This window comes from Mustelus asterias, chromosome 2 (assembly GCF_964213995.1).
Source record: "Mustelus asterias chromosome 2, sMusAst1.hap1.1, whole genome shotgun sequence".
In the NCBI taxonomy this organism is placed as follows: domain Eukaryota; kingdom Metazoa; phylum Chordata; class Chondrichthyes; order Carcharhiniformes; family Triakidae; genus Mustelus; species Mustelus asterias.
The window spans coordinates 128,458,670-128,477,558 of NC_135802.1; the positions used below are offsets into that span (position 1 = coordinate 128,458,670).

Consider the following 18,889-nt stretch of genomic DNA (forward strand, 5'->3'; position numbering starts at 1 on the left):
GGGCAACCCCTCAATCTCATCAGCCTGAACTTAATGTGTGTGTTTTGAAAAGTGATATAAATGTTTCTGCATTTGATTTATTTATTTATTTTTCAGTTAATTTTGTGTTAAAAATCGGAGGTTTTTTCCAAAACCGGAAGTAGGCCCAGGAGAAGCCTGGGAAGGTTTTTGGAGGGTTTTAAAGCAGGCCGCACTTTTGAGCGGGCAGCGTCGGGAGCAGGCAGCGGAGTGAGCAGGGAGCAGAGTGTGAGCTGTAAGGGCTTTGGCTCACACGGCTTCGGCGGAGGTGAGGAAGGTTGTTTGCTTTTCTTCTGTTCCCCCCCTTTTGTGGGAGGCCAGTATACTGCATTCGGTGTGAGATGTGGGAGTTCCTGGAGGCGACTTGCCTCCCGGAAGTCCATATCTATGCCAGATGTGTGGAACTGCAACTCCTGAAGGATCGTGTAAGGGAGCTGGAGCTGAGGCTCGATGAACTCAGTTTAGTTAGGGAAAATGAGAGAGTAATAGATAAAAGTTATAGTCAGGTAGTGACACCAGGGTCTCGGAAGGAAGACATGTGGGTCACAGTTAGGAGGGGTAATAGTCAGAAGGGTGATGTGCCAGAAAGTACCCCAGTGGCAGTCTTCCATAAAAGGGATGGGCAACAGATGGGATAAGGGAAGGGAGTGAGCAGTCTGTAGAGGGATCCCCTGTGGTTGTCCCCCTCCAAAATAGGTATATTGTTTTGGATTCTGTGGAGGGGGATGACCCTCCAAGGGTAAGCCATGAGGACCTGATCGCCTGCACAGAGACAGGCTCAGGGGTCCGGAAGGGAAAGAAGGGGTTTAGGAGAGCGATAGTGGTGGGGGACGCGATGGTTAGAGGCACGGACAGGCGGTTCAGTGGGAGCGAACGAGAATCCAGGATGGTAGTCTGCCTCCCTGGTGCCAGGGTACTGGATGTCTCCGAGAGGGTAGGAAGCATATTAAAAAAGGAAGGTAGTCAAACGGACGTAATTATACACATTGGTGAAAATGATGTAGGTAGGAAGAGCAGGGGGGTCATACGAGAGAAATTCAGGGAAATGGGTGCTAGGGCTAAAAAGTAAGGCCTCCAGGGTAGCAATCTCTGGACTGCTCCCGGTGTCTAGTGCAGGTGAGGCTAGGAACAGGGAGATTCTACAGTTGAACGCATGGCTAAAGGACTGGTGCAAGGAGGGTTTTAAATTCATAGATAACTGGGAAGTCTTCAAGTCAGGATGGCAACTGTACAGAAAGGATGGGTTACACCTTAACTGGAAGGGAGCAAATATCCTGGCTGGGAGTTTTGCTAGAGTGTTTCGGCAGGATTTAAACTAGTGTGGCAGGGGGGTGGGGAACAAAACAGTAGGTCAGTAAGTACTGAGGCTGGGGTTGAGCTGGGGGCCAGGGCAAGGCTAGCTAAGAGGAGGAGCACTCTGGAGGAGGATGACCTGAATGAGCCTGGAGGTCTGGAGTGCATCTGCTTCAATGCGAGGAGCGTAATGGGTAAGACAGACGAACTTAGGGCCTTAATGCTTATGCGGAATTTGGATGTGGTTGCGGTGACGGAGACTTGGTTAAAAGGACAGGACTGGCAGCTGAATATTCCGGGGCATAAGTGTTTTAGGTGAGACAGAGGAGGGGCTAAAAAAGGTGGGGGAGTAGCGGTATTAGTTAGGGAACATATTACCACGGTGCAGAGGGTAGACAACTTAGAGGGGTCATGTACTGAGTCACTGTGGGTGGAACTCAGAAACGGGAAGGGTGCAGTCACTATGCTGGGGGTGTACCACAGACCACCCAACAGCCCACGGGAAGTGGAGGAAAGGATATGTCAGGAGATTCTGGAAATGTGCAGAAAAAATAGGGTTGTTGTAGTGGCGGACTTTAATTTCCCTGGCACAGACTGGAAAGTGCTTCGAGCTGGGGTTCCGGACGGGGAGGAATTTGTAAAATGCATACTGGAAGGTTCTTTGGAACAGTATGTAGATAGCCCGACTAGAGAGGGGGCTATACTGGACCTAGTTCTGGGAAATGAGCCCGGTCAGGTCGTCAAAGTTTCGGTAGGGGAACATGTGGCCAATAGTGACCACAACTCTGTTAACTTTAGGATAGTAATGGACAAGGATGAGTGCTGTCCTACGGGCAATTTAGGGTGCTAAATTGGGGGAAGGCTAACTATAGCCGGATTAGGCAGGAATTGGTGGACATTGATTGGAAGAGGATGTTCGAGGGTAAATCCGTGTCTGGCATGTGGGAGTCTTTTAAGGAACAATTGATAAGGCTGCAGGATAGGCATGTGCCTGTAAAAAGGAAAGATAGGAAAGGTAGGATTCGAGAGCCGTGGATAACCAGGGAAATTGAGGAGCTGATTAAAATGAAAAGGGAGGCGTACGTTAGGTCCAGGCAACTGAAAAATCAAAGGGACACTATAACTGGAGGGTGAGAAAGTAAAATGGAAGGATATTTGCTACTGCTGTACAAATTCCTGGTTGACCACATCTACAGTACTTCGTACAGTTCTGGGCACTAGAACTTCAAAATAATATATTGACCTTGCAATGAGTACAGTGGAGAATGTTAGCAGGGTTCCAAAGGTTAAATTATGATATAAAATTACATAAACTAGGCATCTAATCCCCAGAATGTAGGAAATTAAGGGATGATTCGATTGAGATTTTAGGATTTTGAAAGGAACAAATCTACTGAAATTGACAAATCTACTGGAATTCTTTGAGGATGTAACCAGTAGAGTTGATGAGGGGGAACCAGTGGATGTGATTTATCTGGACTTTCAGAAGGTTTTTGATGAAGTCCCACATAAGAGATTAGCATGTAAAATTAAAGCATATGGGATTGGGGTAGTGTATTGAGATGGATAGAAAACTGGTTGGCAGACAGGAAACAAAGAGTAGGAATAAACAAGTTCTTTTCCAAATGCAGGCAGAAACTAGTAGGGTACTACAAGGAGGAGTGCTGGGACTCCAGCCATTCACTATCTATATTAACGATTTAGATGAGGGAACTAAATGTAATATCTCCAAATTTGCAGATGACACAAAGCTGGGTGGGAGGGTGAGCTGTGAGGAGGATGCAGAGATTCTTCAGTGTGATTTTGACAAGCTGAGTGAGTGGGCAAATGAATGGCAGGTACATTAATTTGGATAAATGTGAAGTTATCCACTTCGGTAGCAAAAATGGGAAGGCAGATTACTATCAGAATGGCCATTAATTAGGCGAAGGAAATGTGCAACGATATCTGGGTGTCCTTGTATACCAGTCACTGAAGGCAAGCATACAGTTGTAGCAGGCAGTAAAAAAGGCAAATGGTATATTGGCCTCCAAAGTGAGAAGATTCATGTGCAGGAGCAGGGATGTCTTGATGTAATTACATAGGGCCTTGGTAAGACCACACCTGGAGTATTGTGTGCAGTTGTGGTCTCTTTATCTGAGGAAGGAGTTTCTTGCTTGAGAGGGTGCAGAGAAGGTTTACCAGGCTGATGCCTGGAATGGCAGAACTGACAGATGAGGAGAGATTGAGTCGGTTAGAATTGTATTTGCTGAAGTTCAGAAGAATGAGGGGGCACCTCATTGAAACCTGTAAAATTCTAACATGACAAGACAGAGTAGATGCAAGAAGGAAGTTCCCGATGATGGGGGTGTCCAGAACCAGGGGTCATAGCCTGGGGATACAGAGTAGACTGTTTAGGACTGAGATGAGGAGAAATTTCTTCACCCAGAGAGTTGTCAGCCTGTGGAATTCGCTACCACACAAAGTAGTTGAGGTCAAAACATTGTATGTTTTTGAGAAGCAGTTAAATATAGCACTAGAGGTGAAGGGGATCAATGGAGATGGGGGGAAGGCAGGATCAAGCTATTGAGTTAGATGATCAACCATGTTTATAATGAATGGTGGAGCAGGCTCGAAGGGCTGAATGGCCTCCTCCTCTTCCTATTTTATCGTTTCTATGATAGAACAGATGTTCATTTTTTTTTTCTGCTAGTCAGAGTTTAGGACAAAGGAACAGAATCATAAAGTCAAAGCCAGACCATTCAAGAGGGAAGTTATAATACTTGTTCATGCAAAGGGTGGTAGAAGTGTGGAATTCTCTCCTACAAAAAGCACTGGATGCTAGCTTAATTAATAATTTTTAACCCGAGATCACCAGGGCCCAAGTCCATCCACCTTCAACTGCTTCATCAATGATCTTCCCTCAATCATAAGGTCAAAAGTGGGGATGTTCTCTGATAATTGCACAATGTTCAGCACCATTTACAACTCCTCAGGTACTGCAGCAGGCTGTGTCCATATGCAGCAAGACCTGGACAACATTCAAGCCTGGGCTGATAAGCGGTAAGAAGCATTCCCACCACACAAGTGCCAGGCAAATACCATCTCCAGTAAGAAAAAATCTAACCATCTCCCCTTGACATTCACTGGCATTACCAGTGCTGAGTCTCCAACATCCTAGGGGTTACCACTGACTGGAAACTGAACTGGACTAGCCATATACATACTGTAGCTACCAGAGCAGGTCAGAGGTGGGGAATACTGTACACAGTAACTCATCTGCTGACTCCCCACTGCCTGTCCACCATCTACAAGGTACAAGTCAGGAGTATTATGGAATACTCTCCCTTTGCCTGGATGAGTGCAGCTCCAACAATACTCAAGAAGCTCGATGCCATCCAGGACAAAGCAGCTTACTTGATTGGCTGCCCATCCATCACCTTCAACATTAACTCCCTCCACCACTGACACACAGTGGAAGCACTGTGTACCATCTACAAGCTACATTGTAGCAACTAAGAAAGTTTCCTTCAAGAGCACCTTCCCCCTAGAATGATGAGGGCAGCAGATGCATAGGAACACCACCTGCAAATACCCTTCCAAGTCACTCAACATCCTGACTTGGATCTATATCACCTTTCCTTTACTGTCAATGAGTCAGAATTATGGTACTCCCTCCATAATATCACAGTGGGCGTACCTACACCACATGAACTGAAACAGTTCAAGAAGGCAGCTCACCACCACTTTCGCATGGACAATTAGGGATGGGCAGAAAATGCTGGCCTAGCCATGAAGCCCACATTCCATGAAAGAATAAATAAAAACATTTTGCTAGTTAAGGGTACTAATGGACATGGAGCAAAGGCGAGTAGATAGGCTTATGATACAGATCAACATGATCTCAATGAATGGTAAAACTTGCTGGTGGGGCTGAACGATCCTATATTCTTAACAGCAAGAATGAAAAGCAACAGTATGGAAGGATAGTATATCAGGCACTGAGAAAAGATTTTAATGTCTTGGCTGTTTCATTTCTGAAGCTCATAATGTCGTTCTCTACAAACTAAACTGTCCCAAACCACCTTCCGCATACTCCATGACACTATCATCAATGCCCTTTTGTTATGATCCTCATTATTCTGTACAATTAAATAATTGTAATTCAGTGCAGTGCATTTATTTTATGTATTGTGTGGTGTGTGATTATTGATAGTGTTCTTTGCCATGAATGTCTCCATTGTGCTGGTGCTTTCTTTGAAATGTATGGCATTCAATCTACTTCTAAGTGATTTAGCTAGTTCTAGATTGTCTCCTGACATGCATTGCGATAACCCTGTACTTCAGGCAACCACATCCAATCCTACTGAGGCTGTGTGATTCGGTTCACTTTTTGGTGCAACTTGTGCAAGGATATGTGATGGATTAGGCATGAATCATAGAATTCCTATAGTGCAGGAGGCAATTTGGCCCATCGTGCCTGCACCAACAACAATCCCACCCAGGCCCTATCCCTGTGACCCCACGTATTTACCCTGCCTGACACAATAATAGGCTAACCCACACATCTTTGGAATGTGGGAGGAAACCGGAGCACTCGGAGGAAACCCACCAGACACAGGGAGAATGTGCAAACTCCACACAATCAGTCGCCCGAGGCCAGAATTGAACCCGGGTCGCTGATGCTGTGAGGCAGCAGTGCTAAACTCTGTGCCACAGGGCCTCAATAGCATCATGAGCTTTCCTGTGTTAATGCCTATAATAACTCAAAAGATGCCACATGCTGCATCACAGCTGAGCGCAGACAATCTTTCATCCACAATTGCACAGATCGATTAGTTGACCACTCCATAATCTTTGGTGTATCTTACAATGAATACAACTTTCTCCATTTTCCATATCCATCTGCACCCTCTCTCAGCACCATTGCCAATTAAGGTAATAACCAAACCCATTTCACATCGGATCCTTAAGCCAGCAAACAGAGGAGACTATCATCATATCAGGTCCAAAAGTGGCCAGTGCACCACCCCAATTTGCATTCTATATAGTACAATACTTTAAGGCTATAACAAATATGTGGTGATGTGCTTCAAGGCAGTGACACAGCTCAAACTTCAAAGGAGCTTTATCCATGGGCTTTATGTAATTATCTTATCACACCAACATATGTTTCCTTATGACACACTACTCTGTTTCCTGGAATATGATCAAGAGGTTTAGACAATGACAAACTGCACATCTTTCCCCCTTGCAGTCTATAATATAATCTTCATTACATTAGGTCTTGTAATTCACATCACATATTCTCTCTGTGTAATCAACAGTAATTATTAGTTATCTTATTGTTAATATAATGCATTCTAGTCTTTAGTTCAAACATCAGTCTCTCTAGATGAGAGAGTAGTTATGTAATCTAGGTTCTAAATACTAATGTTCATAAGTGAGCCAAACAAAAAGCAATTCACTAACAGGGAATGGCCGTAAATATATGTACAAATACCATTAACATTAATGCTGTATATTCATAGAAATCATAGAAATTCATTTGAATAAAGCTCTGTTCATTAAGAGAATAAGTTGCTTCCCTCAAATTAATTGGCTGCAACTAATGATTAAGCGAATCACTCACAGAAATGATGTGTCCTTTAAGGCCATGGGCAGAGTCAGCACATTCAATCACTGCACTCAGCTGAGGGTAGCCAACTCCTGTTTTAATCCGAGTTGTGCATACGGACCCTAGGGAGGTTTAAAAAATCCATGCATTTATATATTGCCTTCTGACATTTCCAGGACATCGCAACGTACAATACAACCAATGTTGTCACTGTTGTTAAGTGGGCAAAGGTTGCCCATTGCACACAAGGACCCATATATAGCAAATAAATATCAGGTCACTTAATCTGTTTTTGTGGTTTTGGTTGAGACGGGAATGTTGGCTAAGACCCTGAGAATTCACCACTCGTGCTTATATTGTAATACCATGGCATCGTTAGCAGAAGGATTCTGATTTTAAACAAAATATATCTTCAACGATGCAATATGACTACACAGAAATGTCAGTGAAGGTTGTATTTTCTAGGCCTGGAATTGGGTTTGAACACACAGCCTTCTGACTTTGTGGAGAAAGTACTTCTTAATGAGCCAAACTGATATTTGACAGGAGCAGGTGAAGCATGATATATTAGGCCACTAGCTATTGCTCAGGCATAAACTGTAGAATAAGAAAATGGCTACAGCACACATTTTCCCCCACTGTGTCCAAAAAGGCTCTCTACAAGAAAAACTCAGCTAGTCCCACTTCTCCATCCTTTCCCTATAGCCCTGAAAATGTTTCCACTTCAGCTGCTTATCCAATTCCCATTTGAAAGCCACAATTGAATCTGCCACCACCCTCTCAAGCAGTACATTCTAGATCTTAACCACTTGCTACAAACCTTTTTTCCTTCTGTTGCCATTGGTCCTTTTGTCAATCACCATAAATCAATGTCCCTCTAATTCCTGACCCTTCTCCCATGGCAACAGTTTCTTTGATCTACTCTGTCTGGACTCTCCTGATTTTGTAGGCTATCAAATCAAGGCGGCACGGTAGCACAGTGGTTAGCACTGCTGCTTCACAGCTCCAGGGTCCCGAGTTCGATTCCCGGCTTGGGTCACTGTCTGTGTGGAGTTTGCACATTCTCCTCGTGTCTGCGTGGGTTTCCTCCGGGTGCTCCGGTTTCCTCCCACAGTCCAAAGATGTGCGGGTTAGGTTGATTGGCCAGGTTAAAATTGCCCCTGAGATGCGTAGGTTAGAGGGATTAGCGGGTAAATATGTGGGGGTAGGGCCTGGGTGGGATTGTGGTCGGTGCAGACTCGATGGGCCGAATGGCCTCCTTCTGCACTGTAGGGTTTCTATGATTCTTCTCTCAACCTCTCCCTTCTCAGGACAACAACCCTAGCTTCTCCACTCTATCCACATAACTGAAGTCCCTCAATCCTGGAACCATTCTCAAACTTTGCTTTTGTATCCTCTCTAAAGCATATTATCAGCCCCACACCTTCTGTTACCACCCTTTTACGATTTATATGTCTGTGGAAGTGTTTTGGATTCCATTTTCTGTTAGCTATCAGTCTCTTCTCATACCCTCTCTTATTCCCTTTCTTATAGCTTCTCAACTTTCTTCAATCTGATCTTCACTTGTATTATCATCCTGGCATCTATACCCTCCTTCCACTTCATATTACTTTCTCTCTCTTTCATCTTCCAGAGTTTTGCCTTTGGTTGTCCCCTCGTGGGTGTGTTCCTTGACTGTACACAAACTATTTAATCTTTAAAAAAGGAGCCCATTGTTCCATTACAATTTTGCCTGCCAACCTTTCCTTCTAATTTACCTCTAATTGCATTAATTACCAGGTTCCTAATGCATTAATAATCAGCAGCCTATTGATTGAAAAAATCAAGGAATTATTGGTGAATAATCAGGACACCTTTATCTTAATCATCAATCTTATTGTTTCAATAGTTAGAATTCTATTACATTAATGCAATTTGCATCAATAATTATGATTCCATAAGATTAATATTCAGGATACTATTACATTAATCAGATTCCACATACATTAATAATCCAGACACTTTTACACGAATCAATGGCCTATTGCATTAATAATGTGGATCATAAGGGGTCCATATCCACAGATCTCTAAAGGTTGCCAGTCAAGTGGATAGAGCTGTGAAGAAGGCCTATAGTGTGTTAGCTTTTATTAACAGGGGGTTGGAGTTTAAGAGCCGTGGGGTTATGCTGCAACTGTACAGGACCTTGGTGAGACCACATTTGGAATATTGTGTGCAGTTCTGGTCACCTCACTATAGGAAGGATGTGGAAGCGCTGGAAGGAGTGCAGAGGAGATTTACCAGGATGCTGCCTGGTTTGGAGGGTAGGTCATATGAGGAAAGGTTGAGGGAGCTAGGGCTGTTCTCTCTGGAGCGGAGGAGGCTGAGGGGAGACTTAATAGAGGTGTATAAAATGATGAAGGGGATAGATAGAGTGAACGTTCAAAGACTATTTCCTCGGGTGGATGGAGCTATTACAAGGGGGCATAATTATAGGGTTCGTGGTGGGAGATACAGGACGGATATCAGAGGTAGGTTCTTTACGCAGAGAGTGGTTGGGGTGTGGAATGGACTGCCTGCAGTGATAGTGGAGTCAGACACTTTAGAAACATTTAAGCGGTTATTGGATAGGCACATGGAGCACACCAGGATGATAGGGAGTGGGATAGCTTGATCTTGGTATCAGATAAAGCTCGGCACAACATCGTGGGCCGAAGGGCCTGTTCTGTGCTGTACTGTTCTATGTATATTATATTAGAGTTCTATGACATTAATAACCAGGATCCAAGGTTACAGCATAATAGCCCTGTTACTTTTTAATTCTGGATACCATCACAAGCCTTTTCATCATCCAACCATACTCCCCATCCCTCCAACCTGTTGTCAATTCCTGTTGCCCCACCCCCACCTGATCAAGAATGAAAGCTCCTCCCTCCCCTGCTCAGCCACAAACTCTCCCCGCCCACACCGCTCAACAACCTCCCAATTTTTCACTCAGGATTACACAGAGTCTGGGGCATTGAAATTGGGGGTCACACCAGGAAAAAGATTGGGCTGAGATAGGTTATTAACTTGCAAAGCCGAAGACACATTTTTCCTTTCTAGAATTGTCATTTATTATGCAAATTTGATGGCTTATGTGTGTCATTGAGTGTGTGTTCTTGTGTGTACGTGGTGGATAAGAGTTGATTGGTGCACATAAAGGGCATGATGAAGCATGCTTGGAGTAATATTTGCACTGAGCCAGTGGCCTTGACACCAACAACTTCATTATCTTTATAAATACACAACCTCCACATTACCCGAGATTTGATTATGTGGTCTAAACACAGGTAGACAACACAGCAAAACATAGATAAAGTTCAATTTGCTTTTCTGTTAATGTAATCACAAAGAATGTGATCCAGTAAGATAATGAGTCAGTGAGAAAATGTCTTTATTTGACTATAAAATTCTGCTAACTCTTTTAATCCCCACTTGGTTCTGGCTTTAAGTAGACAGGCTGCTCGGGGCCAGAAAACACTTCAATGACTCACCAGCCGGTTTTCCTACTTTCATTCCCTCAGGGGAAGCAGTCAACCCACACCCACACACTTGGGTTTCTCTCCTATTGACAATGCCTAGGATCTCGTGAGAAAGCAGGCCCAGGATATTTTTTCAGCCCTCCACAGTATGTGTTACAATTAGATTAATGTACTGTGTTGCCAAGGCACCTGAAAAGCTTGCACTTTATATACTGGAAACAAGTTTTTTCATTGTTTGTAGTTTGCCTTTAGTTTTTGGAGTGAGTCCAGATCTAATTAAATCCGAATTCAAGTAAGAGTTAAAATCCTACCTCAATGATTTATTAGCAACTTCTGAGAGAGGACCATATGCACTGAACATATCACAACTGATCCCTATCATCACCCAACATCCACGCAGAGTACTTTAGTGAAGGTTCATAGAATCCCTAGAAGGGGGCCATTCGGGCCATCGAGTCTGCACCGACCACAATCCCACCCAGGCCCTATCCCCGCAAATCCACGTATTTACCCTTCTAATCTCCTGACGCTAAGGGGCAATTTAACATGGCAAATCCACCTAACCTGCACATCATTGGACTGTGGGAGGAAACTGGAGCACCCGGAGGAAACTCACGCAGACATGGGGAGAACGTGCAAACTCCACAGACAGTCACCCGAGGCTGAAGTTGAACCCGGGTCAAAGAACAAAGAACAAAACAGCACAGGAACAGGCCCTTCGGCCCTCCAAGCCCGCGCCGCTCCCCGGTCCAGGATTGAATCCTGAATCCAGGATCCCCGCCCAATTTTCCAGCCTATCTACATCCTAATATCCTATCCACCGAGCTGTCACTCACAGCTACGATGCTTTGTTCATCACAACCTATTAACTCACCCCCACCCCCCCATTCCAGACCATGTGATCTCCAGGGAGCGGCGAAAACCCAGAGTGAAAACCCCAGGGCCAATATGGGGAAAAAAAATCTGGGAAATTCCTCTCCGACCCCCTGTGGCGATCGAAACGAGTCCAGGAGATCACACTGGCCCTGATCAGAAAATACTTCCCAACCCTATTCATTTCCACTTCTGCTTTACGAACACCATCTGAATTCCCTGCCCCCGAGACAGGTTCCCAACTATCCGCAGTCTCGCTCTGGACTGGCACCAGCAAGATGATCATAGAATGAAGCCTTGAAACGAGAAACAAAGAACAATTAGCCCGCGCCGCTCCCTGGTCCAAACTAGACCACTCTTTTGTATCCCTCCATTCCCACTCCGTTCATATAGCTGTCTAGATAAGACTTAAACGTTCCCAGTGCGTCCGCCTCCACCACCTTGCCCGGCAACACATTCCAGGCCCCCACCACCCTCTGTGTAAAATATGTCCTTCTGATATCTGTGTTAAACCTCCCCCCCTTCACCTTGAACCTATGACCCCTCGTGAACGTCACCACCGACCCGGGGAAAAGCTTCCCACCGTTCACCCTATCTATGCCTTTCATAATTTTATACACCTCTATTAAGTCTCCCCTCATCCTCCGTCTTTCCAAGGAGAACAACCCCAGTTTCCCCAATCTCTCCTCATAACCAAGCCCCTCCATACCAGGCAACATCCTGGTAAACCTCCTCTGTACTCTCTCCAAAGCCTCCACGTCCTTCTGGTAGTGTGGCGACCAGAACTGGACGCAGTATTCCAAATGCGGCCGAACCAACGTTCTATACATCTGCAACATCAGACCCCAACTTTTATACTCTATGCCCCGTCCTATAAAGGCAAGCATGCCATATGCCTTCTTCACCACCTTCTCCACCTGTGACGTCACCTTCAAAGATCTGTGGACTTGCACACCCAGGTCCCTCTGCGTCTCTACACCCTTTATGGTTCTTCCATTTATCGTGTAGCTCCTCCCTACATTATTCCCACCAAAATGCATCACTTCGCATTTATCAGGATTGAACTCCATCTGCCATTTCTTTGCCCAAATTTCCAGCCTATCTATATCCTTCTGTAGCCTCTGACAATGTTCCTCACTATCTGCAAGTCCTGCCAGTTTTGTGTCGTCCGCAAACTTACTGATCACCCCAGTTACTCCTTCTTCCAGATCATTTATATAAATCACAAACAGCAGAGGTCCCAATACAGAGCCCTGCGGTACACCACTAGTCACAGGCCTCCAGCCGGAAAAAGACCCTTCCACTACCACCCTCTGTCTTCTATGACCAAGCCAGTTCTCCACCCATCTAGCCACCTCCCTCTTTATCCCATGAGATCCAACCTTTTTCACTAGCCTACCATGAGGGACTTTGTCAAACGCTTTACTAAAGTCCATATAGACAACATCCACGGCCCTTCCTTCGTCAACCATTCTGGTCACTTCTTCAAAAAACACCACCAGGTTAGTGAGGCATGACCTCCCTCTCACAAAACCATGCTGACTATCGTTAATGAATTTATTCCTTTCTAAATGCGCATACATCCTATCTCTAAGAATCTTCTCCAACAACTTCCCCACCACAGACGTCAAGCTCACCGGCCTATAATTACCCGGGTTATCCTTCCTACCCTTCTTAAATAACGGGACCACATTGGCTATCCTCCAATCCTCTGGGACCTCACCTGCGTCCAGTGACGAGACAAAGATTTGCGTCAGAGGCCCAACGATTTCACCTCTCGTCTCCCTGAGCAGCCTTGGATAGATTCCATCAGGCCCTGGGGATTTGTCAGTCTTTATATTCTCTAACAAACCTAACACTTCCTCCTTTGTAATGGAGATTTTCTCCAACGGTTCAACACTCCCCTCAGAGACACTCCCAGTCAACACATCCCTCTCCTTTGTGAATACCGACGCAAAGTATTCATTTAGGATCTCCCCTACTTCTTTGGGCTCCAAGCATTAGTCCCCAGTTTTGTCCCTGAGAGGTCCGATTTTTTCCCTAACAACCCTTTTGTTCCTAACGTATGAATAAAATGCCTTGGGATTCTCCTTAATCCTGTCTGCCAAGAACATTTCGTGACCCCTTTTTGCTCTTCTAATTCCCCGTTTGAGTACTTTCCTACTTTCTTTGTACTCCTCCAGAGCTCCCTCCGTTTCTAGCTGCTTGGACCTAACATACGCCTCTCTTTTCTTTTTGAAGGGGTCCCTGGCATTGTGGGGCAGCAGTGCTAACCTCTATGCCACCATGCCGCTGTTGCTGGATAATGTTCAGGAGGTGGCATTCTGGTTGTTTTTTCCTCTCCAGGCATTATGTCCAGTTGTACCAGCCCCAGTGAGATTCATTCACTAGTACGTGACTGGTAAATTACTGCAGCAGTATCCAATATTTTATCTTCATGAGCTACATTGATGGGAGAGGTAATTATGATGCGATTAGGCAAGAATTAGGGGGCATAAGATGGGAACAGAAACTGGCAGGGAAAGGCACTCATGAAAAGTGGAACTTTTTCAAGGAACAAACACTGGGTGTCCTTGATAGGTATGTCTTTGGGTCCTCGCTGTCCACAGAGATGGTGCCAGAGGACTGGAGAGTGGCGAATGTTGTTCCTCTGTTTAAGAAAGGGAATAGAAATGACCCTGGTAATTATAGACCGGTTAGTCTTACTTCGGTGGTTGGTAAATTGATGGAAAAGGTCCTTAGGGATGGGATTTACGACCATTTAGAAAGATGCGGATTAATCCGGGATAGTCAGCACGGATTTGTGAAGGGCAAGTCGTGCCTCACAAATTTGACTGAATTTTTTGAGGACGTAACTAAGTGTGTTGATGAAGGTAGGGCAGTTGATGTCATATACATGGATTTTAGTAAGGCGTTTGATAAGGTCCCCCATGGTCAGCTTATGATGAAAGTAAGGAGGTGTGGGATAGAGGGAAAGTTGGCTGATTGGATAGGTAACTGGCTATCTGATCGAAGACAGAGGGTGGTGGTGGATGGAAAATTTTCGGACTGGAGGCAGGTTGCTAGCGGAGTGCCACAGGGATCAGTGCTTGGTCCTCTGCTCTTTGTGATTTTTATTAATGACTTAGAGGAGGGGGCTGAAGGGTGGATCAGTAAATTTGCTGATGACACCAAGATTGGTGGAGTAGTGGATGAGGTGGAGGGCTGTTGTAGGCTGCAAAAAGACATAGATAGGATGCAAAGCTGGGCTGAAAAATGGCAAATGGAGTTTAACCCGGATAAATGTGAGGTGATTCATTTTGGTAGGACTAATTTAAATGTGGATTACAGGGTCAAAGGTAGGGTTCTGAAGACTGTGGAGGAACAGAGAGATCTTGGGGTCCATATCCACAGATCTCTAAAGGTTGCCACTCAAGTGGATAGAGCTGTGAAGAAGGCCTATAGTGTGTTAGCTTTTATTAACAGGGGGTTGGAGTTTAAGAGCCGTGGGGTTATGCTGCAACTGTACAGGACCTTGGTGAGACCACATTTGGAATATTGTGTGCAGTTCTGGTCACCTCACTATAAGAAGGATGTGGAAGCGCTGGAAAGAGTGCAGAGGAGATTTACCAGGATGCTGCCTGGTTTGGAGGGTAGGTCTTATGAGGAAAGGTTGAGGGAGCTAGGGCTGTTCTCTCTGGAGCAGAGGAGGCTGAGGGAAGACTTAATAGAGGTTTATAAAATGATGAAGGGGGTAGATAGAGTGAACGTTCAAAGACTATTTCCTCGGGTGGATGGAGCTATTACAAGGGGGCATAACTATAGGGTTCATGGTGGGAGATATAGGAAGGATATCAGAGGTAGGTTCTTTACGCAGAGAGTGGTTGGGGTGTGGAATGGACTGCCTGCAGTGATAGTGGAGTCAGACACTTTAGGAACATTTAAGCGGTTATTGGATAGGCACATGGAGCACACCAGGATGATGGGGAGTGGGATAGCTTGATCTTGGTTTCAGATAAAGCTCGGCACAACATCGTGGGCCGAAGGGCCTGTTCTGTGCTGTACTGTTCTGTTCTATGTTCTATATATCATGGTGCCTTCGAGTGTAAACATTGGCCTAGACTTTCCAACTGTGGGTCACCACCAAGTGGAACTACTACCTGAAGATGGTCTCCCCTGCCACTGGTCATAAGATATGAGCAGTGACCATGGAGTCACTTACATGCAGTATATGGCATTCCTGGCCTCTACTGGAAAAAACATACTAATCTGGGGTCAGAGATTTCTGATGATGTCTCATGTCTGCATTCAGTCAATATTCGCTGAGTTACTTCTTGTCCAGATACCCTAAGGCTCCTACACTAACCCTGAAGTCTAACTTGTACCCAGGTTCCAATTGGTAAAATATGGAAAAATCAAGGCAAGCTACATTTCCCACAGCTGCAACAAATGCATGTACTCTCGCCAGATGTTCCCCACTCCTGGAAAAGAGAGGGGAGGTAAGCTCGCTAAATATCCCTAAATAGCTTTTCACCCTAGATCCTATAGGAACAAATCAAACTGTTAGCTCCATGTTCCCATTAATTTATGGGCATCTCAAGTGCTGTTGCTAATAGGTCCAGAGGTTCTGATTCAGGATTATCCAACTAATGATGCAACAGCACCAAGAACAACAATAAGGAATATCAGCACAAATAGGATTGAATAGCAAGCAGATGGTCAGGGCTCAGGGGTTACATTTGGCCTGGGGAGTTGAGGTTAATTACAAACTCTGGGCATTCATGGAATGTGTGGCTCAGTATAACACTGTTCAGTACATTGACCCAAAATGCACGCAAAAGCACTTCAGAAGGATTTTTAGAAGCTATCGGATCAGTTTCAAAATTGTTTGTCCATGTTGCTGGCACAGAGACAATTGGACAAATACTGTACTGACTGAAGAACGCTAACAACTTCCGAAAATGAAAACAAGGAAGTAATTGTATTTATCAATGAAAGTGAACAAATGGAAATCAGCCAGCCCAAGTTATACTTAGAGCATTTTGTTTCCTCGTTACCAGCTATCTTATTCACTTACCTGGTCCAATGCCCACTTTGATGATATCAGCTCCTGACAGAATAAGCTCTTCAACCATCTCCCCTGTCACCACGTTACCAGCCTTTGGTTTGAAAAGACAAAAGTGACCGAAAAAACAAAATAAAATACTTTATAGCGGAAAGGCAGCAACATGGTTTTAAGAAAGCACAGCATTGTGTGTCAAGAACAATAATTGAGGAATGGAGATATTGGGCAAAAACTTAACACCAGGAGAGTGCTATCAGAAAATGGTAAGCTATATCCAGCCTGAGATGGAGTTACATGGATCAGATGGGTATAGAGGGATATGGGCCAAACGCAGGCAATTGGGGCTGGCTTAGTGGTTAAAAAAAAAGTGCAGCATGGATAGGTTGGGCCGAAAGGCCTGTTTTCATGCTGGAAACCTCTATGACTATGAACAAAAACAGTTTTATCATCATCTGTTGCTATATCAGCAAACCCGGAGAGCAAACAGATGATCATCACTGGGTGATATCATGAATCTACCTGAATCTCTCATGTTGATTCGAGAGAAATCTGGCTCTCTATATCCAAATTTTTCACTGCTCAGGAAACATCTGACAACATTGTGTTCACCAAACCCATTTTGCATTTGTGATGATTGGCTTCAGGATTTAGACTTCCGCAGCATTTAATAGAGGAAAGCAGAGAAACACTCTACAGCCCATCTGATACTTCCAAAATTGATCATGGGAAACAATTTAATCTGTCCAGATCGTATGGTCCCAAGTAGGCTTACATTAACATTACAATGAAGTTACTGTGAAAATTCCCTAGTCACCACACTCTGGTGCCTGTTGGGATACACAGAGAGAATTTAGCATGGCCAATGCACCTAACCAGCACGTCTTATGGACTGTGGGAGGAAACCAGAGACCCGGAGGAAACCCATGCAGACACAGGGAGAATGTGCAGACTCCACACAGACAGTGGCCCAAGCCGGGAATCAAACCTGGGTCCCTGGCGCTGTGAGACAGTAGTGCTAACCACTGTGTCACCATGCCACCTACAGTAAAATAATGGCATCCAGTGAGGGGCTTAAACCCACAACCCTGAGATTAAGAGTCTCATGCTCTACCAACTGAGCTAGCCGGGTAGTTGTGGCACTACTCAGAGCCACATCTGAATCAAAGGTTCAAGGGTGCCAACTTACACTGAAACCCTGAACTTCTGATTCACCAGTAATGCCTCTGTGAGAGCACCCACTGATGGTCCCACTGGGACCCATCAACAGGCATACATGGGCTGCTTGCCTAGGATTTACCTAGTTTCCTACCTTGATTTATTTAGAGCTATTACAGCAGATGAAGAGTCTGCTCCATGAGCCCAGCCCTTTAAATCAGTAGTGCCATCATACAAATTCCCTGATACTGCTAAACCCAGCTTTCCTGTACCCCCCGCTCAACCTCCCGTACCCATGCTCACACAATCTACTGCACATGGCACACCTTCCTGTACTCTCGGCTCATCCACCCTCCTCTAACATCCCACGTCTCAGCCCCAGTCTAGCACCACCCCCCTCCGCATCCTCCCACCTGCATCCATGTCACATCTGCTTTGGTACACACTGAAGTGGGTGTGGTTATGTTTTCTGCATATATTACTAGAGGGGAAATGATGCAATATATCATGTGATTCAGGCTTAGTCGCAGTTTCTTCCAAGCAAGTTACCAACTATTGGAGGTGATGGAGGTTTTATCCTGGACAGCGCAGTGGTACAATGGGCGGCACGATGGCACAACGGTTAGCATTGCTGCTTCACAGCACCAGGGACCCAGGTTCAATTCTAGCCTCGGGTGACTTTGCGTGGAGTTTGTACGTTCTCCCCGCGTTTGTGTGGGTTTCCTCCGGGTGCTCCAGTTTCCTCCCACAGTCCAAAGATGGTTAGGTGGACTGGCTATGCTAAATTGCCCCTTAGTGTCAGGGGGATTAACAGGGTATATATGTGGGACTATGGGGCCTGGGTGGGATGGTGCCGGTGCAGGCTCGATCGGCTGAATGGCCTCCTGAACTGTAGGAATTCTATGGACATGTGTACAATTTCTGCAACTGTGTAATACTCCTACCGACTTCTCGGATTGTTACTAAATTGTGTTAATCAATCCATTCTGTGTGATTGCTACCTTGATGTTTACCTACTGAAATGAACACAAAGATAAGAGAAATAAATATAACAGCGGTGGAAAATTTTTCATTTTTAAATGCAACATATGCAATGTGGTGCTAGCATTTAGAAGAAGCTGGTAAGTAGAAAAAAAGCTGAAGTTTAAAATCATTCAATGAATGCAAATTGTGGGATCTCTAACTGGAGTTTGGAACAGTCTGAGAATTCAACAGCATGACGAGAGGCTTAATGCCAGGCAATGCTCAGTCAGAAAAGAATGGAAGTGGGCTAGATCCTACGGAGATTCTATGGAATCTATGGAGATCCTTCGCGGGCAAGGGAGAACCAAGAGACATTGCGGTAATCAGGCAGAGTAAGATTGTGAAAGTTGATGCAAGACATAGTCTTTGGTGCCAGTATTCATT

At 45.0% G+C, this 18,889-nt stretch overlaps 1 protein-coding gene and 1 non-coding gene across 3 annotated transcripts in view; both read right to left on the reverse strand.

The window, feature by feature from the left end:
- Positions 1–18,889, reverse strand: part of gmpr (guanosine monophosphate reductase) — an 82,954-nt gene that overhangs the window by 35,690 nt on the left and 28,375 nt on the right. For both annotated transcript variants that reach the window (XM_078241406.1, XM_078241416.1), the window contains 2 exons: positions 16,340–16,421; positions 6,923–7,029 (listed from right to left, as the gene is read on the reverse strand). In XM_078241406.1, coding sequence (XP_078097532.1) covers positions 6,923–7,029; positions 16,340–16,421 — 189 coding nt within the window. The remainder of the gene's footprint in view (positions 1–6,922; positions 7,030–16,339; positions 16,422–18,889) is intronic.
- trnak-cuu (transfer RNA lysine (anticodon CUU)) lies at positions 17,384–17,456 on the reverse strand. Its single transcript has one exon. It is a non-coding gene; the product is annotated as a tRNA-Lys (tRNA).